Below are 25,298 nucleotides of genomic sequence, written 5' to 3' on the forward strand. Positions count from 1 at the left end.
ATTTTCTCTCACCTTAACTTATTCATACCAAATAGGGTTGGAATGATAATCTTCGCCAACTTCTCTCTAGTGCATTTCTATTTTCTCTAACTATCTCATATGTTGTAACAAACATCGTGTAATTATGTGTTTTTATCTCACCTTTTGCCTTTAGTTGCTCACATATTTATTTTGGTATGATGTAGGTCCCTTGTTTTTAAGAAATGAGCTACTTCAATCATTTTTTTAATAGACATTTTTCAATCAAAATGGAAGAGGAAACTCATAAACAAGAAACACATGGCCTAATTAGGCGCAATAATTATGTGCTTGCTAGTACCTCCAACCCTATCAAAGAGTAAAGAGTCAACAATCTTAGAAGGGGAAATTGTTGAGATGGACTCCAAAGCTAACAGAAAGACCACGACACGCTAAAGTGTCTACAACCTTGTTGGTTTCTCTAGTCATGAGTTATGCGACAATAGTACAACATAAACATGGACCTCTTGCAAGTAGAGATGAAATAGTGGTGACGATGAAAAGGCATGTCCCAACCATTCAATAATTTAATAATCACCTAAAAGTCACAAGGGATAAGGACATGTCTCGAGTGGATAGCTTTTTGGAGGCCATGGAATGGGCCCCCAAAGCTCAGCACAAGTAATGCTACCCATGTCAACATTGGTGGGAATTCCAAACATTTTCGAGTGTGGTCCCTAGCCACACCTGTCGCGGAAAATCAACCTAGATCAGCAACAACATTGCCATCAATATTAAATTTCATCATACCCGGAAAAGGGGTTGCCATCTGAACTCTTTCAAGATACGATATTGGACTGGGCGAGCCCCTAGAGGGGCAACGCCCAGGGTTCACACCGCCCGGTGGCGCCCCAAGCCAGTAGGGTTGGGCCTCGTTCAGCCAGGCCCACACGGCCCATTAAGGACCCTAGCATATGGGGGCCCAACACTACCTCTATAAATAGGTAGCAGATACCAATTGTAAGGGACTTTTGCTCATTTTATGAATACACACATGAAATTCAGTTATTCTCTCTCTCTAGGGATTACACCCTTTCTCAATGTTCTTACCCGGAACATTTGGCGCCGTCTGTGGGGATCGATAAACTTTTGATTCCCGGATCACGTGGATTGATTGCACAACTGATTTTGTTTGAGATTTTCGTTGATTTTCGTGGATTTCGCGGGACGGATTTTGATTACGGAAATGGATCTTGGATGATCTTTTTGGGCTCTGGATTGGAAAAGGAATACAATGCACCTTGACCTTCAAGAATCCATGTCACTACAGTTCTCTCGGCAGCATCTTCTTCCACAAGGTTCGCCAACAATGGCGGCGGAAGTTCGGAAATAGAAGCATCGAAGACAAGCCACGCATTCTGAGGTGGAACCGCCTGTGCTACTGGGAGGAGGGGATTCGCGATTTAGAGTGGACGGATCTGTTGATTATTGTGGCATCACAGGCGGAGCGTGGTGGAAGCTTGATCGCTGTTGTCAATCGACGGAGTGGGAGCGAATTCGAGACTAAGAAAGGAATCGATGAAACTCAGTGGCTATAGTGGACGGGAGAATGACGGATCAAGAAAGCTGATCAGGTTTCGAAAAGGGAAAAAAAAAACAGCGATAAAAGGAGAAGTTTCAGATCGAGAACAACAAAGAGACTGATGAGGAGTAGATCAGTGGCAATGCGGAGGGGAAAGAACAAGGTGCGTTCACGAGAGAATGACAGATCGAGATTCAGCGTGAAGGCGCATCCAGCGATGGCAGATCGGAGCAACACGGTTCAGACCGACAATGAAGAACGTCAACAGAGGTGAAGCTTCAGATCGAGGAAGCATGTAGGCAAGGGAGAGCAGATCGGTAATGACGAAGAAAAGAACAAAGGCGAGGAATCTGTCCAGAGCACAATACATGAGGAGCAGAGCCAATCCCGAGACGTTGGAATTCTGGCGGGCACGCTTTGGCTTTGGCGGGCACGTGTTGAAGTTAGGCGGTGAGCAAATTCTGGCGAGCAAGTGTCAGCGGCGTTGAAGTTAGGCGGTGAGCAAATTCTGGCGAGCACGTTTGCTTTGGCGAGCACGTGTTGGCTTTGGCGAGCACGTTTTGAAGGTAGGCGGCGAGCTAGTGTTGTTGGCGATGGAATTCCGCCGCCGGAGAGAAAGAACAAGGTGCGTTCACGAGAGAATGACAGATCGAGATTCAGCGTGAAGGCGCATCCAGCGATGGCAGATCGGAGCAACACGGTTCAGACCGACAATGAAGAACGTCAACAGAGGTGAAGCTTCAGATCGAGGAAGCATGTAGGCAAGGGAGAGCAGATCGGTAATGACGAAGAAAAGAACAAAGGCGAGGAATCTGTCCAGAGCACAATACATGAGGAGCAGAGCCAATCCCGAGACGTTGGAATTCTGGCGAGCACGCTTTGGCTTTGGCGGGCACGTGTTGAAGTTAGGCGGTGAGCAAATTCTGGCGAGCAAGTGTCGGCGGCGTTGAAGTTAGGCGGTGAGCAAATTCTGGCGAGCACGTTTGCTTTGGCGAGCACGTGTTGGCTTTGGCGAGCACGTTTTGAAGGTAGGCGGCGAGCTAGTGTTGTTGGCGATGGAGTTCGACGGCGAGAGAATGTCGTTGGCGTTGGAATCTAGCAAGCACGTTTTACTCCGGCGGCGGAATTCTGGTGGGCACGTTTTGTTTTGGCCATGGAAGTTTGGCGAGTAAAGCGTTGTTATGGTTAAGATCGCTGGCCAACAAATTTTCCAATTCCTTCAAACTTTTCCTCCATCTTTCATTTGATTCCCTTCTCAGTTGTTGTATTTCCTAATTTTCTTATTTTGAAGTTGATATTAGAAGTTATATTGTCTTCACTGGTTTTGATTCAGACAGAGAGGAGCAAATCGGATCAAAGAGAAGGAGTGGGTGAATTGAGGCACACCATTAAAGTTTTGTGAAACTTGGAAGACTCTTCCATAAGCGGTTTGTTATTGGGTGGGACAAGCTCCTGATGGCGCGATTTAGTTACAAAGTGAAACAAGTTTCACGATGAACTAAATTAGCCCCGGAAAAGCCCACGTAACAACCGGATTCATTGGCGATGTGTGGGGTACAAATTGCCCATTCTACTGAGCACCGCTTTGGTAATCCAACTGGCCATTGGAACCCAAAGCACTTTGAGTCCCGAAATGGGACGATCACACCAAGGGTGGCGACCTACCGCTAGGGTGGTGACCTCATGCCAAAGGGTGGCGACCAAACGCTATGGGTGGCGACCTGTAAGACTCAGTTTTTAGACACACAAAAGTCGCCAAAAGGGTGGCGACCTCACGCTAAGGGTGGCGACCTACCGCAAGAGGGTCGCGACCTACCGCAAGAGGATGGCGACTTACCGCTAAAGGGTCGCGACCTACCGCCAAAAATGAGGGTAGCGACCTACCGCAAAATGGTGGCGGCCTTACGCTGAGAGTGGCGAGCAAGTCAAACTAATTTCTTATAAGGCACAAAATTCTTTGACAAAATTGGTTTTAACTTAGATTTATAAGAGCACATCTTTGGTGGTTGATTTTTCTTTGATGATTAGGAAACAGGCTAAAGCAAGATGGTGATGGCGATGCGGGAAGTGAGGACACTCCTACTCCTCATGACTTGGACACAGAGTCTGGTGGACTTGTAGACTATGGCGAGTGAAGGAGCATGCGTGCTGGGCGGATCTTCTCCTAGGGACGATGCGGCGGCGACTTCAGCTTGAAGACACATTGTGCTCTCATGCTTCGAGCTCGGTGTCTTGTGGACTGGTTGAGTCCCTTCACCATATTAGGGGACTCGCCCAGGAAGCAACTTGATCCATGAAGATGCTACGAGGGGCGGATGCGGGAGAGATTGGCGGGAGACCATGTCACCAGGCGAGCCAGCTTCTATTCGGCGAGTCACGTCATATGAGGCGGGCCACCACGACTCCTTAATCTTGTAGGCGTTTGTACACCATCTTTCTAGGTCCCGCGTCAATCGGAGATTCATGTATTTGCGTATTTCCTTGCGCTATTGGCGGTTTGTGTTTCATTTGCGCCATGTCGGCGACCTACACGCTTTATACATTCTTTGTTGATCCCGCCAAGTAGCGTGGCTAGGTGATCTTCTAGGCGGGGAAGCTATTGCAACTAGAAGCTTGGGAATAGTTCCTGCGCGTTGGTCGAAACCGCCAGCCGAGGAACGCCGTACCAAGTGGAAAGTGGCAACGGGCGACCTGCTAGGGGGATCACAAGGGGACAGAGATTGACGGTCACATTTTGGAGACACACTTCGCTCTCCTGCTTCGAGCTCGGTGTCTTGTGGACTTGCGGACCAAGGGCGCTCGCCCTTCATCTTTTCACGCCATGTTGGCGACTTGGATTTTTGCATACACGATGGATAAGCATTAGGCAGTTATGTTATAGTTTTCTTAAAGACACACTTAGCTCTCATGCTTCGAGCTCGGTGTCTTGTGGACTTGTGGACTGGGCGAGCCCCTAGAGGGGCAACGCCCAGGGTTCACACCGCCCGGTGGCGCCCCAAGCCAGTAGGGTTGGGCCTCGTTCAGCCAGGCCCACACGGCCCATTAAGGACCCTAGCATATGGGGGCCCAACACTACCTCTATAAATAGGTAGCAGATACCAATTGTAAGGGACTTTTGCTCATTTTATGAATACACACATGAAATTCAGTTATTCTCTCTCTCTAGGGATTACACCCTTTCTCAATGTTCTTACCCGGAACAGATATTGACTAGAAAGTTGCAAGAGATGAAGTTTCAACAATGCTCTGCAACTGCGAAATCTTGTAGCCAAAGAGGGTAAACGAACAATATATAATCTTATTTTAGAAGAGTAGCATGTCCCTTTAATGGTAAATACATCAACAAGTAACAACAAAGAGTATAAACAAGTAACAACAAAATCCTTTAATAAAAAACAAGTAACAACAAAGAGGACGGCCCATGATGCGCCGTGCTCGATATTTTTTTCAAATCCATTCATTGAGGAGAAGTCTAAAGAAGTCATAAATTTTCTTTTTTTGAAAGACTTTTGTATCCTTTTTATTAATGTTTCACAAAAAATTATCATATATTCATATTGATGATTTTACCACAAATCATTAGTACATGAGTAATGATATATAAACACCTCATCTTTTAAACACTTCATTTTCATCTATTTTTGTTTCTACTTCTCTTCTCTTATCATCTATCACATCTCATACTTTCTTTCTCTTACTTTTTCTTTTTTTTTCTATCTCTCTCCTCCTCCACCTTCTTCTACTTTAAAATGAGGTGTGAAGAAAACATTTTCCCCAAAGAGTGCGTCACTCCATTATTGATTCATTCCAATCCAAATTCCAATTAAGGCCTCCCTCCGCGACTGCAAATTTCTTCCCGATTCGAACATTGCGTTGGACTACGGCGCTCACAATTTCAACGCCGAGCACAAAAAATTTCAACTGAAATCTAATCTCACGATCGGAACCCTAGAAATTCCGCGTGTTTCTTCGAACCGGTGAAGTTAATCCTGTGGTTTCGCGACACAGAGTAGAAGAAAGAACGGCGATGGATTTGCAATTGAAGTCAAGCTGTAGCGGATGCGGTTCAACCGCCGATCTCTACGGCAGCAATTGCAAGCACATGACTCTCTGCTTGACCTGCGGCAAAACCATGGCGGAGAATCGCGCCAAATGCCGCGACTGTGGCGCCACCCTAAATCGCTTGATTCGAGTCCGAATAATCATAATCTCATCACGTTTTTTCAATTTTCCATACTCTAAACCTGCTTGATCATGATTGTATTCGAATTTCCCCTTGTTTCAGGAATACAGTGTTCGTGCAAGTTCTCCCAGTGATAAACACTACTGTATCGGAAGATTCATGACTGGGTTGCCTGATTTTTCAAGGAAGAAAAGTGCTGAAAACAAGTGGTCTCTGCAGAAGGATGGACTACAGGGTCGCCAAATTACTGATACTTTAAGGGTATTCAATTTCTTAACAAATCTATCTCTTGCATTGGTAGTTCGCGCAGTGTTGTCAAATCGCCATCGCGGTGAGCCAAAAATCCGCTATTTAGCGGGAATAGCCCGCTATAGCGGGCAATAGCGGCGTCGCAATTAGCCAAAAATCCGCTACGCTATAGCGGCGCTATGGCCGCTATTTGATAACACTGAGTTCACGCGATGTTTTACAGCAATTTATGAAAAGTCCCTTGTAAACTTATTCGTGTTTCCGGGGAAATTAAGTAAGGGAGCTTCTGAAAAGTTGAGAGGCATAAGCTTGTTTTAACTTACATCAAAAGTTTTGGTTTAAAAAGCTTATAGTTGAAATGTGTGATCATTCCAACTATTCTTTTCTTTAAGTGCTTATTGAGAAGTTTATCTAAACTGGCGGCTCGTGTGACTTTATTATGCTAATGAGTGTACGGAGCAGCATGTCAGTAGTAATTTCAAATTCAACGTTTGAGTTGCCGAGTAGATGATTGTTATAGACGTTGAAAAGAGGTTGTGTTTGTCAGGAGGTGGATGATTACATGTGAAATTGTAATTGTTCATTTTATTTTTTCATTACAAAGGAGAAGTACAAGAACAAGCCTTGGGTCTTAGAGGACGAAACAGGTCAGTCCCAGTTCCAGGGTCATCTAGAAGGTTCACAATCAGCTACCTATTATCTTCTGATGAAAGAAAAGAAGGAGTTTGTTGCCATTCCTGCTGGTTCTTGGTATGCTTTTCATGCTCTAGAACGTGTTTTTCTATGAGAGGACTTCTCTATGATTTTTGCTTGTTTCTCTTCTCCTTTTTAATTTTTTATGTTTATACTGGTCAAAGACAGTATTCAGATGTGTTTTATGGAATGTTTCTTCATAGGTACAACTTTAACAAGGTTGCACAATATAAGCAATTGACTTTGGAGGAAGCGGAAGAGAAAATGAAAAATAGAAAGAAAACTGCTGATGGATATGAAAGATGGATGATGAAAGTGGCAAATAATGGGCCTGCTGCATTTGGTGAACATGGGAGGTTTGATGACAAGGAAAGCATTACAGGTGGAGGGAGAAGCCGTAAAAAAACTGGTGAGGATGATGAAGGTAATGTCTCTGATAAAGAAGATAGAGAAGAGGAGGATGACGAGGAGGAGGCAGAAAGGAAAAATAGATTTGGACAGAATAAGAAAGGAGGTGGTGATGACGATGATGATGAAGGTCCAAGGGGAGGGGACCTTGATGATGATGACTTTGATGTTGAGAAGGGTGAGTATCTTTCCTTGTTTGTTCATTATAGTTTCGGCATGTTTGCTTTGCAATTGGGTGTCATAATTCATCAGAATAGGCACATGCCATTCAACATGGGAGGAAACTATTAATCTGCAGTATCCATTATTTATAAGTTGGAGTCCTTACAATGGCCATCTTTCTTGTTGTGGATCTGTTTACCTAGTGGAGGATATAGCTTACGAGAAAATAAAGAAATCAATTGGATTGCTTACTTGAACCAAATATAGGGTTGATAATTCATATAGTTCAGGTTTTGAAGTATTTATTTTGGTGTTGGATGGAGCTGGTATTATAGAACTCATAGCTTGTCAATAGACTCAATACTAATAGCCACGCCCACAAATTTTCTGTCCTTATGTGATTTGGTGAAATTTTCAAATCATAAAAAATATAATTTAGCAGTTGCATCTTTCTTCAATGTGTCTAATCCAATTTAATTTCTTGTAATATGACTTTTGTGTTAATAGTAATCATAAAAGAAAGGTAACAAAGAAGTTAAAAGGTTTTAAATATAATAAACAACATCTTGTTTGTAAGTTGACTGACTTGACAGTCTGCTAACCAGTAAGTAATAGACATAGTCTGACAAGATTTAGTTATCTTGCGTTAGAAAAGCATCAATTTACATGTTGTAGCAGGTATCTATCTTTCCCATGCACACCATGAAGCTGTTGATTATGAAATGTCAGTGTATAAACAATTCTCAAATTTGAATAAAAAAGCCAATTCTTGAATTAATGGGCAGGATAGCAGGGATAACCCATGACTTATGTCATCTGTGATCTGAGCAACACTGTTAATTTTATAGCATGATGAATTAGCTTGACTATAGACTATATAGTTGATTGGTCTAAATACTTGTATAGTCTTGTTGGAGTCCTTTCTCGGTGATAACATTCTGTTCTAGGGAACTTGACATGAGTTGAAACTTGAAAGCATTCTAGGACATCAAAACATAAGCTAGTTATTTTATTCTTATTCAAAATTTGCAGAACACTTCAACAAGTTTGTGCTTATTCTTTCATCTCGGTATACTTGTACATCTGTTACAGGTGATGATTGGGAACATGAAGAGATTTTCACTGATGATGATGAAGCCGTCGGCAACGATCCAGGGGAAAGGGAAGATTTGGCTCCTGAAGTCCCTGCTCCTCCTGAAATCAAGCAGGTTAGTTTCTACTCAAATACTTGAGCTGTGACGTGGATATTGGATTCCTAATGGTGCTCTTATTAGTCAATACTCAATATGATGTCATTTCTGTGCCTCAGCTAATTGTACAATTCATGTTATTTATTTTTTATGGATTCACATAAGGTTGATAGGAAGTAGGAACTAATTTTATATAATAGAAGGGAACAACTAGTAGCAACCTCAAGTACAGTGTTTAAATGGAAATACAGAAATAAGTAAGTATGCCAGAAAATAAAAGACAGAAAATATTAGAGAAGCGTGAATGAGTTCTCAGCCCTATGGCTTCAGCCACCCCCTGATTACCCTATCATACTTCCATCTCATCTTTCTCCTCTTTAATTGTCCCCCTTCTCCCCGTGCTTCCCACTCCCCCTTCTCCAACGTCTTGTTGCTCCTTGTCCATTTTTTCCCTCCCCTTTGTCTCCCAACAGACTTCATCACTTCACCAAACACCATTCTTCTCATATTTCTCACATGTGGTCTGACATATGAGGGTCTAACATTGGATGTCAATGTTATTTAATTTATTTAGGCCTTTACTTTCCTCATTTCAGAATACCATGGTTTCCTTTTTACATGATGTTTGCTACGTTATATCCTTTCAACCATGTTTGTTTGGTTTTGTGATGGTCTCCTCTTTTTTTTATGTGAGTTTTGTTTCTTTTCAAGCTGTTTTTAGGAACTTAGCCATGACAGACATCCATGATGTATGGTATTATTTTGTACTTTCATCAGTTTCATGTATAATATAAAATGGAATAGATAAGGATATTCTCATATTTGGTTTCTATATATTGTGGATTACAGAACTCCATCGTGAATTATTCTTTACTTGCAATTGTAGGATGATGATGAGGAGGAGGAGGAGGATCGAGATAATGAAGAGGGGGGAGGTCTGAGTAAATCTGGGAAAGAGCTGAAGAAGCTGCTTGGGCGATCTGGTGGTATGGATGAATCAGATGCAGAGGATGAGGATGATGATGAAGACGATGTATGGTTTTTTTTTCTTGTTAATATTGTATTTTCATTAATTTTTTGTTTAGTTACTATAATTATTTATTGTTCTTCTGACACCTCTGATGAAATATGAGCATAACTTAGCCCAAACTGCAATCGGTTTGTGGTTATCTACGGGTAACTTTTTTCATTTTCTGTGACTTCTCTAAAGAGGAAGTGGTTGATTAGTTTTGATTTCATTGAATATCTGTAAAAACTTGATTAATTTTTTAACTAGACTTCAACATTTTTCATCCATTATTGAATCATTTTTACTTGTCTAGATGGATGATGAGGATGGTGTTCCTCCTGTGACTGCTATAAAGCAGAAGGATGCACCTAAGGAAGAACCTGTTGACAACAGCCCTTCAAAAACCATGGCAACAGGATCTGCTCGTGGAACACCTTCTTCTTCAAAGTCTTCTAAGGGGAAGAGAAAATCAAATGAGGAAGCAAAGCCATCCAATGGTGCAACACCAAAGAAGGTGAAGACAGAAAATGTAAGTCATTGCTATTTCTTTTGGGCTTGCTTGATTATGAGGCTCGTTTATCGTGATTTTTTGCTTTAGTTACCTGTTTATAAAACGTTATTTGCTTGGATTACTTTGAAAATTTAAAACTGAACAAACAATTAAGTTGGTCTTTTGTTTATTTTATAAAACTATATTATTGTTGGTTAGCTTTTTGTTCCACTAATCATCGCATCCCCTTGTATCCTTTGGTCTCTGACCTCTTTTTGATCTTTTATATATATATATGTTTCCTTTTGCTCTCAAAAAAAAAATAAAACTATATTATTGTAAAAGCTGATACAGTGTAATCACAATATTTTTTGAAATGATTTGGGACCAAAAAATGCTCGTAATTTAACTTGAAGCACTTTACAAATGATGCATCCTAACACCTTAATGGCTTTTGTTTATTGTATAAGAGATTTTCAAGAAGCTCTTATTGTCATAGAACTTCATTTTTTTCTGGCTTTTGTTACAAAAAGAACTTGATCATTATTGAATAGGTTTACCCCATAACTGTTATTGAAATTCTTCATTATCTTACTGAACCAGGAATCAAAATCATCTACCAAAGATGTAAGTGGGTCTGCTTCTAAAAGTAATCCACCTCCAAAAAGTACACCACAACCATCATCATCAAAAGCTGGGCCTTCTACCACAGCTTCTGGACCTGTTAGTGAGGAAGAAATTAGGGCTGTTTTGTCACAGAAGACCCCAGTGACCACGCAGGATCTTGTAGCTAAATTTAAGGCAAGATTAAGATCTCCAGAGGTAAGCTCTACTTTTTCTTTAGCCTTGTTTAAACAAGCTTGCTTTTTCTTTCCCTCCTCCCTCAGGCCGTAGGTTGATTCCTCATCAACAGTTATAGCATGTTTGGATCAACTTATTTTCTCAGAATCACTTGTGCTATGTAGAAGCTCCTTACAGAAGCTTCTCCCCATAATTGATATTGACTTTAAAATCAATTGTAGAAGGTTTTCCAAACATGCTACTAGTCAAATTTAGATATATGTTGAAGAGTATAAACTGGTCCAACTGTGACAGATAGCCTCACCAGTTCAATTTCTTTATTTGCTTGAAACTGAACCTTGTACTTCTTCCCATGTGCAGGACAAGCAAGCATTTGCTGAGATCCTGAAGAGAATCTCTAAGATACAGAAGACTGCAAACGGGTCCAGTTATGTTATCCTGAGAGATAAGTGACACTCTTCAAAATTTCCCAATGGTTGGTTGTGAGGGAAGATGCAACATCGAAAAGAATATCAGTTATTATACGTTGTATATTTTTCACATGTTGGGCACCATCTTGGAGATGCTATGACTAATTTTCTATTAGGATTAGTAAGCTAACGACCATTAAGTGCACGACTATGACTTGTCGACTTTGGTATAACAATGCGTTGGAAAATTGATTTCAATGGGATGGACAAGGAGACTGTGTATATAGTAATGCATTGAATAAAATGTGTATGCCAACGACATGGTAGATGTATAACATGCCACTTATTTTTAACAATGATGGAAATGGATTTTGATTTTGTACACTTTTACAAATTATCTGAACACTATCGGTCGTTCAATTCTAGTGATATACATGAATAACATGTATGCATGTTTATTATTATTTTCCATGTTATTACGCGAATTATTTGGTAACACTTATTCAAGTTTGATATATAAGATATGGTCTAATATAATTAGATAATGTTTGAAGATCAAACTAAACTAATTTTAAACAAATTTATCTCATTGCCTTGATAGCACTTAGGTCAAAATTATATTTTGACAGTATTAAAATAAAGTTGAATTTATATTAATTTTAATTATAGTATCACTTAAAGTCTATGTTGCAGTCATAGTTGTTATTCCCACATACAACTTGAAACATGGGTTAGGAACATTAACATCATAAAAACTTAAAACATAGACTTCACTGAAATCAAACATTTATCATTTGAATCACCATTCTGGCATCTTAAAACACTTTGACCAGAACATTGTCTATTGGTTTTTGTCAATGAGGAATACAATCCAGCCTAGCTAAAGCGAGGCCAAACTATGCCAATCCAAAACCAAGCAATACATGTTTAACAAAAAAGAAAAGAACATAGACAATTCAAGTGCACACTTAAACAAGTGGATACTAATTATTGTCCACTCTTAGTAGTGTTGAGTAGTATCAACCATCAATAAGCAAGGTGCATAATACTGGTAACACAGAATAACAGCACAAACGCGAGGATGGTGTTGTGAGCATAACGAGCCGAAGCAGAAGGACTAGTAGGCTCAGCAGCCAAGAATGTTGGAGTAGAATACTGAGTGTGAGTGATTGGATTTGGTGATGAGGACTTGGACTTGGGCAGCACCTCAACATGGAGCTTGAGCCCACTGTTGCAGTTCTCGACCTCGCTGCTCACGAAGTACCTGATTCCTTCCCTCTCAAGCGGGATTGTATGCAAACCATCCGTGTACATCTTGATGGGGTTGCTCACATCGCACGCCTCATATTCTTCTTTGCTCTTCACCTCTGCTACCAATCCCTGCGCCGCAGAGTACGTGAGCCCTGCCCAATTGCCACGTGACATAGGCCCACATAAATGCTCGCATCAATTTTTTAAAAAATAAATAAATCAATAGGAGGAAACATAACCTAATGTATCCTACTCAAGGACTAAAACTAACATTTGCTATATTTCTGAGGACTAAAATTTTATTTAAGAAAAAAAAAAGCATAGGAAAAATTTCTCCCTCCCTTCCAAACCCAGCAACAAAATAGATTCTCATTCAATTTCATCATTAAATTCATTCATTTCCACCCATTAACTAACTAATTCACTCTAATTAATTAGCAAACCGTACCCAAAAATTAGTACATGCTCTAAGCAAATGAAATGAAAGCATAGAACTCATGGAAAGAACAAAAAAATGGCATATTCGCTTTCTGTGTGTTCATTTAGCTAGTGAAGAAGAGAGGGAGAAAAATGGACTTACAGATTTGGTCTCCAACCCTGAAGACCCTGCCTGAAGACCAAGCACGGAGGTCGGAGGCTAGATCCCATCCAGGGTCTGCTCCCACCACATGGTGCACCTGAGCTTCCACACATTTCCCGCCGAGGCTGAAAGCCACCGCAACAACCACAGCAAAAACAATCATCCCTCTAATTTGGAACCCAACTCCATCCATTTTCTATGTTCGTTAAAGGAAGAGAGAAAGAAAGAAAAGGGTATTTGTATGGAGTGAGTAGTGTGGAAAGTGGAAGCAAGTGGGAAATATTGTTGGCTAAGATAAGTAAGAGGAAGAGTACACTTTTTTACTCACCAAACAAACTTACACGAAGCTCAAAAAGGAGTTACGACTGGTTGGTAGCTTAATGTTTGGCTCTGCCTCAACCCTCACACCAACTGTATGTGACACATTGGCTCCTCTGATACTTTTTTATCCCTTCTTGAGTTCTTGTTATTGTTGTCTGCTCTACAACCACAATTTAAGTGTAGTACTAGTACGGTTTCAACTTCAATGCCCTTGCACCCTACTGGACCATTTTACCCTTTTCATGTCGTTCTTCAATGATCTCTCTAAGCCCTAAACTCTAAAATTCAAGTTTCAATACTCCTATTAATTACCTTAAATACAGTATTCTATGATAGTGAAACACAAAATTCAATACTCAATGGTGATCAAATCCAATAAAAAATATCTGAACCGATTCATATTGACTCTACTTAAACCACCAAAATGTGTTTGGTTTGAATTAGTCGAGCTTGCGGATTAAACTATACAATTTATAGATACATTAATTATTAGTTATTTTTATAAGTTATTTGAACCAATACTTTCATAAACATTTGTTGTAATTAGATAAGCTCAAAAGGCTAGCTATTCCAAGCTAGGAGTAAGTCCTTTTTTCCCTTTTAGTGTATTTGAAAGATTGAAAAAGATACAAAAGTAAGAGTGATAGAGAGAAGGTTGTTTTCGTCCTTTAGATATTTTTAACCCCATGATACCGTAGTCCGTAGATTGAAACTTCACAAGAAAATAGCTTGATGAAGTTAAATATTATGCAACCAACAACCATTATCAGCGCCCGGACAATTATAGAATTGTCGTTAGGGTCTTGCTTTTTTATCGCACACTTGTCTCTTCAAAGGACTAATACTACTAATGTCCAATGGATACACTTTCCTTTTTTATGTATTTACTTAAGAACTAAATTATTATTATTTTTCAATTTTTCGTATCTTTCATCCTTCTTTATTGAAGTTTATTAATTGGACGTTCTTAGCCACTGATAGGGATTAGTTAGTTAGCTTTGCTTTGTTTTGTTGTTTTGATTCCTTAGCACCAAAAAAATAAATTAATTGGACGTTAAATAAAACAATGGTTAATTGTATAAGAAAGAAGTTTAATTGACACTCTAAATACACTCGAACCTACAAAGAGATAAGAATAAAAAAAAAATATTAGAAAACAAAGACATGATGAGACAGATGAATAATGTCATAAAAAAAAACATATAATGTAAAAAATAGTGAAAATGAGGTGAAAAAAAATGTAAAACGTAAATAAAATAAAACTCATGTATAAATTGGAGTGTACTGTTTAAAAAGGATGAAAGTTACATGTACTGCTAGTTGGAAAGCTGAATTACAGGATCAGGGAGAAATTGAAAACCCAAATTAAAATAAATTTTTTTTCAAAAGTAGTTCACTTAGAGTTATAATTTCTCATTTTCCGATGTATTAAAAAAAAGAATTATAATTTCTCTCAGCTTAATTCAAAAGTCTAAAGAGTACTCCCTCCGGTCCTATTTATAAGCAGCAAAAAAAAATCACATAGTTTAAGAAATGTAGTTAAACTAGTTAAAATGCATTAAATTTGTCCTAAATTAAACTAAACTTCCAAAATCACCCTTTGTTATACCTTTTTCTATCATTAATAGCTTTATTCTTTTTCATTGATCTCTTTTCTCAAAACTCTTACTACTTAATCAAGTTAAATTCTTTTTCCAAGGTGCATAATAACTACAGCAATAGTGCAATGTGTGTCCACCTTAACAGTTGCTGCTTACTCAAAAGTGTTTAAACTTCTCATGCGTACTATCTAGAAAAGATTTATTCTACTACGGCTTTTTGCATCTTAAATTTGAAGTTTGGAGGAAAAAAATTTTGACGTAACAAAATGAAATATTTTGGCGCAACATAAAGCTGGGTACTATAAATATGTGATTTACAAAGACAATTCTTGTACTTCAAATTTTTCTTACCAAATTAAGTCTTGTTATACACCTAATATGCCTCTAGAAATTGATTTGAATTATGAGCCACCATATGAGAAAGATGTGGAAAATCAACCGGAAGCTGCTGGAATTTATGAAGTAGCAGCACCTCCACCAGAAATTGATGCCACACACTCAGAAGCAGAACATGGAGGAGAGAAATGTGAAGCTATTATTTCTAATGGTAATGTAACGATTAGTAACAAATTCTTTTAAAACAAGATGTCATATCTTTTTGAATCTCAATATCTGATGCAAAAGACTAAGAATACTTCTTGGCAATCACACTATTGGTAATAGCATTAACAATTGTTATCATCAATTGAACTTCTCTTAAAAAAATACATATTACGAGAAGTAGTTATTAATGTTTGATAGGGGAAGAAAGAGAATAATTAAGGAGAGATATTTTAGTAGATAGAATTAATAAGGGTATTGTTGGAAAAAAATAATTAATAAAGCACAAACTTTCATTTGGTTCTTATACTCCCTCTGTTCCTATTTATAAGTCACAAAAAACTAATTCTCTTAGATTAAGAAAAATAGTTAGTAATAATAAATTTGTAAAGGAAATGATTAGCTTTCCTAGACTACCCTTATTTACTTTCCTATGATTTTCTCTCTCCAAGTTAATATTCTAAAAGTTCATCATCTCTTTCATATTAAATATGAGGGTGAATTTGGAAAAAATTATTTAATGCTTCCTAGATATTAGAAAGTGACTTATATTTAGGAATAAATTTTTTTCAAAAAATGTGACTTATAATAAGGAACGGACGGAGTAATAAGGACCAAAAATTTTCTTCTCTTTCATGCTTATAAATAGGACCGGAGGGAGTATATAATAATATTATAATTAAAAATTACATAACAGCATAAATGTGAAGTCTCGAAAGTTTCATTGAATCAATTCAGAAAAAAGAACCCGTTGCGTTAAATAAGAAAAAAAAATAGTAGATAATTAATCCAAAACCGCAGAAAAAACTGTTTACAAGAGCTGGGTTTGAGGTAATTGCAATAATACTAAAATTAAAAAACAAAAACATTTTCTTAAACGAACTTCCAAGGACTGGAAGGTGAGTTTTCTAATTTGACTGACGGGTACCAGTACCACCACTAGTGCTTGAAGTTGTTTGTTGTTCTTTTCCAGATGTGGAGATGATGTCTTGAGGTTTATAGTGTAAAACATTTGATCTTTTGCTTGTTGATTCTCTCTAGCTTTGAGAAGATTCATAACAAGGTGCATGGTTCTAGCCAAAATGCAATTCATAGATGTTATCAAATTCCAAAAATAAGTTCTTTTTTTTTCCTAAGGAAAGTTCCCCAGTGAAAGCAGCATCAAACTTAGTTTGTCGTTTAAAGCACCACAAATAAGTTATAACATACTCAAGTTCACTTAGAAAGGGTTACACACAAAATGATACAAGTAAAGTGTGGGGTGATTCAACTGAATATTGAACAACCAATACTGCACAACTTTTGGTTGTGATAAACAGAGTTTTGTCCAGGATCAAGAAAGCATCCACATAGTAGCATAAATATAGCACATATCCTATGTGTACAACAAAATATATATATAAAAAAAATTATCATCATTTAAGCCAATCTAAACCAGAAAAACAGAAGGCCAAAAACATGGATCCTAATATCTTCTCTTTCCAAATTGTATCACTACTAAAACTTCATCTTCTACTTTCTTTTTGGCTTTTGAATCTTCACATAGGGGAAAACACCCATTACACGAACAACTTTCGGAGACCAGCCACGTTGTTGAGCACGGCAAAACATCAAGAACGTGTTCGCAAAGTAGGAATTGAACCCCATGAAGACATGCCACAAAGCATGGCCTTGAGGATTAATTGCCCAACCAGATACCTCCTCGCAGATAAAACGGTCAAATAACCAAAACAAACTTCCCAATATGAGAGTGGCTACATATAGCTTTGCGAGCAGCTTGGCAGACACATCTTCAGTATAAATGTAATACTTGTACATTCTTGGAATGCAAAGGAGACAGAGAATGACATAATGGACTATGAAGCCAATACCAAATTGGACCACCGAATGGCCGATGGCAAAAGCAACACCATACAAAAACAGGAAGATGGGCATTGTTCTCCGATAATGCCAATCCGGAGAGTATAGGATATATATGTACAACAGAATTTCCCACACCATCGGAGTTTCATCACTCTGTTGTTGCCTAAATTAAAGTGAAACATCTGAAGAATAAGTGGTCACCCAAAACAAACAGTACTACTTGATTACAAACTTAATTCTATTGATAAAAGAAATTGACAAAGTTAATAATTAAATGACACATTCCTATAGAGGACACACATCCCCTTCAACAAAAGAAAAGGGTCATGCATTTATAAGCACAAATACAATTCTCCTGAATGTGGCCTCCATAAAACCCTCAAGCATGTGCACTATCTTAAAGTTCCAACGTGACTTAGAACTTGACAAAATGTTATAAACTTGAAACTGAGTTAAGAAAGTAATCATGTGTGCTACTGTCCCAAAATATTATAATATGCATTCAGTTTCCAATTCTTAATGATGGTGACCAACTACCAAAATCTTTCAACAATCAAGATCCAAACATAATTATACAGTAATTTAAAGCCAAAATATCATAGTAACCTCCTTCACGGTGGGGAAAAAAACTCTTTCACGGTGGCAAATATAAAACTAGTGTTGCTAACATATGGAAACATAGAACTACAAGGAAAAAAGGGACGCAATTACCGTCCTAATTCAAATCCATAAGTGCCTCGTCTTCAATCCTAATATACTTGCATTAGATAAAACAATGTTGATGAGTGAGATAGAATATAAATTTAATCTTTATCAGATTAGAGAAACCAGTGCTAATTGTTGAAAAATACATAAAACAACTAAACTAGCATTTTACAATGATATTCTTTGTGTGTGGCCATATTACTATGCCAAAACCCCCTCCAGTATTTGTGGTTGAATATTTTACTATGACAACATGAGGCTAATTGTGATCTATCCTTATAACCTTAAGTTTGAATTCTTCCATTGTTCAACAAAATTTTGTATAGAACACCAACCTCATATTGTATAATGCAAAGCATCTCAAAAAACTATAAAAACAACCAACCAAAAGCTAATATGAAATATAAATAACTGCACAAGATGATAGAGATCAGTACTTACACATATTGCAGTGTAGCATGGTACAACATGCTTCCGATGGCAAGTGTCATATTTGATACATGAAGAACACTAAATCTTTTCTCAAACCTTTGTCTAAGAGCATTTGTAAGACCAATGAGAGCCAGAAGAATGGTCGGAATGTTGGATATTGTGTTATAAAACTCTGCTATATAAGATGAATGTGCATAATTTATTTCACAATACTTTTTAGTCGTTGTGATTGGACCCCAGAAGCTAGCCATTGTTTCTGCCATTCTCTTCTACATACGGATGAATTTTTTTATTGAATTATCTGTATATAAAATCTGCAGAGTTCACAAATTCCTGCAAATCATGAGAAAAATTGTCAAAATACAATCAGTACAACAACTTGATCATAGGGATGGAAACAATTCAAGCAAGCAGTGCAAGAGAGCAACGTAATGAAACTATTCCTGTAGAACCTGTAAGGATCTCAAATTGGGCCATTACCTTACAATAATAACAATGTAGATAGAACACAAAACAGAAACCTTATAAATGAAAGCAATTGAAACTGAAAAAGACCTATTGATGGAATTCAAAATTGACCAACAATGTTGACATCCTACTAAGTCATGATAACGATTGTGAATTCTGCTATATCTAATACACCCTCACATGCATGCATTAAACAAACAAAAAGGTTAACTTTTACAACCATATCAGTCAATTCATAGCATCAATAAAAAGCCACAATATTCTTCATAAAAAATACAATATTTTACTAATTCCTTAAAGCCAATGATAGAGATAGGAAGATCCTACAGGGATTGATCTTTCAAGAGGAATTCTCATGACAATAAAAGACTAATAAAAAATGAAACTATATAGAATGCAACACTCCAATTCTACCAAATTTGCAAAGAAGATTCAATCTGTGTTGTTTTTGTTTCTTGTGAACAAAAGGGTCAGACAGAAAACAAAACTTCATGGCATTATCAGCAATTTCCATCTGAGTGCATGTCAAGAAAAAGGTATGCTTGATGCTAGGGGAAAAACAGAAAAAAAAAAAGATGGAAAATATATGAAGAAAACAAAGGAGAAAAAGATGCATACTTGGGGAGATTATTGAAGAAGGTAGATCTCATTATTCTGGGTGGTGGTTGTGTTGGGTTGCGCCCTTTCTCTCATTCTCTCTGAGTATTCGGCATCGGCAATTAAAACAGAGGTGGAGAATCTCTTTTGCTCCTCGTACGGGATGAGCATCTAAAATTCAACTTTTGTTTATCTGTTTTTTCAAGTAAATATGGTTTGTTGACGGGTATGGATGTCCTAAATGATATTTGATGGATTAAAATTTTTCAAGTGTTTAAATTTTATTGGTATCAGAAATATGATTTGTTGGGAAACAAATGATAAACTAATCATGTAGTTTAAAAAAAAAAAAAAACTAATCGTGTAGAATGAAATATTATTGTAAATTACTAATTGATAACTTTTTTTTGTGAAATGAAATTAATTGATAACTAGAATGTAGGGTATTATATTTAGGGTAAAATAAAATTAAAGTTAATTATATTTTATTTTTTTTTGAAAGATAATTTATTTGTTATAAGCATATTTAATTTAATTAGTTTAGTTTTTTTATAATTTTTTCCCACAAATTCAAACTATATGATCTGAAAGCCAAATAAGTGTTGGTCAAGTGATTAAAATTAGTTCTTTGAGCCTTTGAGGTTGAGAATTTGATCTTCAAGAGACGCACTATTGGGGAGGCTTCAGGTCATCCTTAGATTAGAGAAAAAAATTCATATTGGTCATCCTGACCGACTAACACGACATTCACTTTAATGTCAGCAACCCACCGGCGGCGAAGAGGACCACCGGAGATCTGGTTCAGGGTGTCTGTTCCGAAGATAGGAAGCCGAATCCACGCGGAGGCGCCGTTTTGGGTGCAGATATTGTTGTTGTCGTTCATTCAGCGGCCATCGACCACTTCCCAATTTGCAACCCCACCGAGCTCTTCTCCACGTTGGCACCCATGGATGAGGAGTATAAGATAAGATCCATGTAGATAGCATCTAGGTCGATGCAACCCCTATGTAAGCACACATCATTTTTCATGCAAAAGTTATCTGCTTCCAACACCCCTTTTCTCTATCAGTTTTATCTTTATGGGTTTCCTTAAAAATCATTTTTTGATTTATAATGTTGGGTTTTTCTTTTTTTGATAAGCGGAGGTTTCATGGGTTGATTTGAACTCCAAGAATCATTACTTTGTCCACTGCCGATGCAAAATTTGATGGGATGATTGTAGAGTATCCATTAATGGTTTTGATTATGGAGTTTGAATTCAGAGCCCGAGTAGTGTGCGAGAGCATGTGATGAAGTTTTATAATTAACATTTAGGGTTTGAGTCAAATTGAACAGGATGGATCTGGTGGCCAGAGGTAGTGGTGGCTGGAGGCGGAGCTGGTGGTTGGAGGTAGGCGTTTTACTGGCCAATGGATCTAAGAAGGTTGGGGGAGAAAGACAATAAAGGGCTTTACTGTAAAAGACATATTAAAATTATAACAAATTATAAACATAAAATTACAAGTTTAACATAATATTCTATTTCTGTGGTTGTGAGGCTCTCTTGCACCGGTGCATGACCCAGTATGTATTGCACCTTATACTCCACCACAAGTCTACAAGATATCACTTACACATCTAGGATAAGTTTTTCTAAAGGGAATAATCTCATTCATTATGTATATAAGAAGCTAATTGCAATAAATGCCAATATTGGTAATTACCAAAACAGGTAACATCCCTTATTTAGAATGTGAGATTTTTGTTTGTAGAGAGAAAAGGCCAACAAATTTAGGCCCTTGAGAAAACCTGACGTAAGATTCAATGAATGTAGACATTTAGTTGATTCATTGCACCTGGTCTCATCCAGACACAATACAGATAACTCTCAAGTGAAGAACTCACTACAGTTTTACTGACACAACAAACCCAGCTCCTGAACTCCACATCGCATTATGTTGGACTGAAGAATTTTCCTTTTCGATTTAATTATAATAGTAGAAAATAGTATTATTTAGGTACACAACAAAATGTAGTTTTCAAAGCAAATAATTTACGTTGCTGAAAGGAAGGATTATGGCCCACACTCTTCACCTGTGGAATGATTATGGCCCAACACTTAAACAAGACCGTTGTTTGGAACCAGTGAGGAGGCACTTCCTATTTTATTTGAAAGAAATCTCTCCATTCATTTTCCTGTTTTGTTTATATTTTTACAAATTCACAATGTAATTTAACCTCCATTATAGACTTATAAAATCTGGTTCACAAACTTACATTCACAAGAATGTCATGTGTATATTAGATGCCCCCGTATACGAGTGCATTATTGGTGGAAAAAATTTCAATGCTTTCAATAATGAGATTGGTAACTCTGCTTGTGCTAATCCCAAAGGTTAAAAAATCTGTTTGTGCGAACCAATTTAGGCCGATTAGCCTCTGCAATGTTATTTTCAAATTAATTACCAAAACGATTGCTAATCGGTTGAAACTAATTTTGAATGATTTGATTTGCGAAGCTCAAAGTGCTTTTGTTCCTGGGAGACTAATAACAGATAATGCGTTACTTGCTTTTGAATGCTTCCACTACATGAAGAAGCGTATCACAGGAAGGAATGGAATGATGGCTCTAAAGCTAGACATGTCCAAAGCCTATGATCGTGTGGAGTGGCCCTTTTTAAGAGGTATTCTAACCCATATGGGGTTTCCTTTAAATTGGGTTGAGCTTATCATGTCGTGTGTTAACACAGTGAGTTTTTCTCTTATGGTTAATGGTAACCCACAACCGTTTTTCGCACCTCATCGAGGTTTGCGACAAGGAGACCCTCTCTCTCCTTACTTATTTATTTTATGTGGTGAAGCTTTCTCAGCTTTGATTCAGCGTGCTATCTCAGTTTCTGCTTTACATGGTATTAAGATTGCAAGATCTGCTCCTGTTATCTCACACCTTTTGTTTGCAGATGATAGTGTTCTTTTTTCCCGGGCTTCGATTCAGGAAGCAGAATGTATCAAAACCATTCTTGCAACCTATGAACGAGCTTCTGGGCAGGTGATTAATTTGGACAAGTCCATGCTTTCAGTTAGCCGAAATGTGCCAGATAACCGTTATTATGAGCTACAACAGCTTTTGGGTGTAAAGGCAGTAGAAAGTTATGATAAGTACTTGGGGCTACCAACTATCATTGGTAAGTCTAAAAACCAAATTTTCCAATTTGTGAAAGAACGAGTGTGGAAGAAACTTAAGGGGTGGAAGGAGCGCACCTTGTCCAGAGCGGGTCGTGAAGTGCTAGTTAAAGCTGTGGCTCAAGCAATCCCATCATATGTAATGTCTTGCTTTGTCTTACCATATGGCCTTTGTCATGAGATTGAAGGTATGATTTCTCGCTTTTATTGGGGTGGTGATGTAACCCGTCGGGGTATGCATTGGATTAATTGGAAAACTCTTTGCCGGCCCAAAGATAATGGGGGTCTCGGATTTAGAAATTTTAAATCTTTTAATTTGGCCCTAGTGGCAAAGAATTGGTGGAGGATACAAAACTATCCGAATTCTCTCCTTGGTAGAGTTTTTAAGGCTTTATATTTTCCAGCAGGTAGCATGAATGGAGCCAAGAAAGGTTACCGTCCGAGTTATGCGTGGACTAGTATTCTAAAAACATCGGAGTTGGCTATGAAAGGAAGCATGTGGCGTATTGGTAATGGATTGAATGTTCGTATTTGGGATGACAATTGGCTCCCGCATGGCCCTCCAATTAATTGCAGGCAAGATGTGGTGGAGGAACTTAGTTTGAAATTTGTAGCTGATCTTATCCAGCCAGGTGGTGGCTCTTGGAATAAGGAATTGGTGGAATGGACTTTCTGTCCAAATACTGCATTGCGGATCTTGGCTGTCCCCTTATCGGTGCATGCAACGGAAGATTTACTTTTTTGGGGTGGAACTCCAGATGGGTGCTATACAGTGAGCTCTGGCTATGCTTTTTTACAAAACGTAGCTAGCCAAGCTTCTCCTTCATCATCCACCTCGGCTGAACCTGGTTTTGATGCGACTCTCTGGCGGAAGTTCTGGAAAGCTCCATCCCTTCCTCGGGTTAAGGAGGTGGCATGGCGTGTGTGTGTTGGAGCGGTGCCCACTAGGCTTTGTTTGCATCGTAGAGGAATGGACGTGGATCCGAGTTGCCCGGTGTGTGGCCATGAGGAGGAGAGCATTGATCATCTTTTTATCCATTGTCCTGTTGCGCGAGGTTGCTGGTTTGTGAGCCTGGGTGTGCGCACAGATGCTCGTACATCGACCTTCATGGACTTCATGGCTGCGGTGCTGCGTGACAAGGATGGCTGGTGCATTGCAGAAGTTCAGCGCATGATCTATTGCTTGTGGGAGGGTCGGAACAAGGTTCTTTTCGAGCTCCGTGAACCTGGTTGTCCTACGGTGCTGTCTCGTTTTGCAGCGATGAAGTCCCCTTCACAGCTAGCGACGCATGGGAGTCAGAGGGAGCGGTCGGTGGTGGCAAAATGGTTGAGACCAGCAGCTGGGATGATTAAAATTAATGTGGATGCCTCCCTTGGTGGTGATTTTCTTGCTGGTTTCGGTATGGTGGCTAGGGACGAGGATGGCGAGATCTTGGCGGCGGCTTCACACTACCCGACGGCTGCTACTTCAGCCACGATGGCAGAGGCGTTTTGTCTCCGTTGGGCCATGGAGCTTTCTTCTCAGTTAGGATTCAGGGGGGTGCAGTTTGAGACTGATTGTCTTCAGCTTTTCCATGCTTGGAAGAAGGGTGTTGGTCATTCTCCTTTATTTTCTTTGCTTCAGGATTGTAAGGCTTTTGTTCGTTTGTTTGATTGTGTTGAGTTTACTTTTACTCGTAGACAGGGCAATACTTGTGCTGATTTTATGGCTCGGAACGCCTCTACCCTTTCAAATACTGTTTGGGTGGAGGAGGGTCCCCCGGGTTTATGTAACCTTTTACAGGCGGATCTTTTGGCTTCTATGCCGGTTATGATTTAATATATGTTATGCCACGTTCAAAAAAAATAATGAGATTGGTAAAGAATGTCACTAAGATAAATTTGCATGAACAACTCTAACTACACGCAATGCAATGTGCACCTTATTTTTGAACGTTTAGTAATTTCATTAAACTGCCAAAGGCAAAACATCATTACAATATTGTCCAACTAATTAATTAACCTTTGATTATTAAAAAAGTTATCAGTTTCAAAAAAACAAAGATGATTAAAAAAGCTATGGAACCATTCAAAAAATATAGAGTAACTATACATATATTCCATAAGGATTATTAGAATTATGGAGACCTAACTTAACCCAAAAGCTAGCTCAATATATAGTTGATGATCTACCCCTTATAAACACTTGTTTGGTCAATGGTCATATCTCTAGTCAATGTGAGATTTCTAACAAATGTTGTCCACTAACTGAGATTTTACATAGGGAATTAGAACCGTCGACCCATGAGGATGTGAGAGCTGAACCCGGAACTTGTAGCCAGTTGTGCTAACCCAAGTTAATCTCCTTAGCATGCCACGACACACAGTTTGGTAGTTTGAAGGTATTTTCTTTCTGTTCTATCATCTTTCCAAAAAAATCACTATTTTGTGATTTCATGAATAAATCAAAATAATAAAATAGAAAAAAATAAATGGTAATGTAAAAATGATTTACACATTCATTCAACTAGAGTGATCAATTTACCATGTTATAATTAAATTTGAATTTAAAATTAAAAATATGCTGAGATGCAGTGTAAAATTTTGATAAATTAAATCCATAAAAAAATACTCATACCAGTATATTGATGAAAACTAACTTTC

General features: G+C 38.3%; 3 protein-coding genes across 3 annotated transcripts; 1 reads left to right on the forward strand and 2 right to left on the reverse strand.

Annotated features, from left to right (window-relative positions):
* The first annotated feature begins 5,313 nt into the window (after positions 1–5,313).
* Positions 5,314–11,519, forward strand: LOC130723209 (transcription initiation factor IIF subunit alpha-like). The gene is made up of 9 exons (XM_057574176.1): positions 5,314–5,732; positions 5,826–5,984; positions 6,577–6,722; positions 6,869–7,251; positions 8,328–8,443; positions 9,312–9,458; positions 9,748–9,963; positions 10,528–10,746; positions 11,086–11,519. Exons 1-9 carry the CDS (start codon positions 5,568–5,570, stop codon positions 11,176–11,178), a joined length of 1,644 nt encoding a protein of 547 aa, XP_057430159.1. The 5' UTR covers positions 5,314–5,567; the 3' UTR covers positions 11,179–11,519.
* Positions 11,520–11,904: 385 nt separating this feature from the next.
* Positions 11,905–13,380, reverse strand: LOC130726072 (mavicyanin-like). Its single transcript, XM_057577295.1, has 2 exons — positions 12,967–13,380; positions 11,905–12,538 (listed from the first exon to the last, which is right to left on the reverse strand). Exons 1-2 carry the CDS (start codon positions 13,157–13,159, stop codon positions 12,162–12,164), a joined length of 570 nt encoding a protein of 189 aa, XP_057433278.1. The 5' UTR covers positions 13,160–13,380; the 3' UTR covers positions 11,905–12,161.
* A 3,303-nt stretch (positions 13,381–16,683) lies between these two features.
* Positions 16,684–19,714, reverse strand: LOC130724303 (alkaline ceramidase). Its single transcript, XM_057575500.1, has 3 exons — positions 19,515–19,714; positions 18,438–18,761; positions 16,684–17,454 (listed from the first exon to the last, which is right to left on the reverse strand). The coding sequence occupies exons 2-3, from the start codon at positions 18,689–18,691 to the stop codon at positions 16,941–16,943; spliced, it is 768 nt and encodes a 255-aa protein (XP_057431483.1). The 5' UTR covers positions 18,692–18,761; positions 19,515–19,714; the 3' UTR covers positions 16,684–16,940.
* Positions 19,715–25,298: the final 5,584 nt, after the last annotated feature.

The sequence above is a fragment of the Lotus japonicus genome, chromosome 6 (assembly GCF_012489685.1).
Source record: "Lotus japonicus ecotype B-129 chromosome 6, LjGifu_v1.2".
Classification (NCBI taxonomy): domain Eukaryota; kingdom Viridiplantae; phylum Streptophyta; class Magnoliopsida; order Fabales; family Fabaceae; genus Lotus; species Lotus japonicus.

Coding starts and splice junctions, on each gene's coding strand:
- LOC130723209 (XM_057574176.1), top strand. CDS start 5,568: ATGGATTTGCAATTGAAGTCAAGCTGTAGCGGATGCGGTTCAACCGCC. Junction 5,985..6,576: donor AAATTACTGATACTTTAAGG/GTATTCAATTTC, acceptor TTCATTACAAAG/GAGAAGTACAAGAACAAGCC. Junction 8,444..9,311: donor CTCCTCCTGAAATCAAGCAG/GTTAGTTTCTAC, acceptor TTGCAATTGTAG/GATGATGATGAGGAGGAGGA.
- LOC130726072 (XM_057577295.1), bottom strand. CDS start 13,159: ATGGATGGAGTTGGGTTCCAAATTAGAGGGATGATTGTTTTTGCTGTG. Junction 12,539..12,966: donor CAGGGTTGGAGACCAAATCT/GTAAGTCCATTT, acceptor GCAATTGGGCAG/GGCTCACGTACTCTGCGGCG.
- LOC130724303 (XM_057575500.1), bottom strand. CDS start 18,691: ATGGCAGAAACAATGGCTAGCTTCTGGGGTCCAATCACAACGACTAAA. Junction 17,455..18,437: donor CATGCTACACTGCAATATGT/GTAAGTACTGAT, acceptor ACTTTAATTTAG/GCAACAACAGAGTGATGAAA.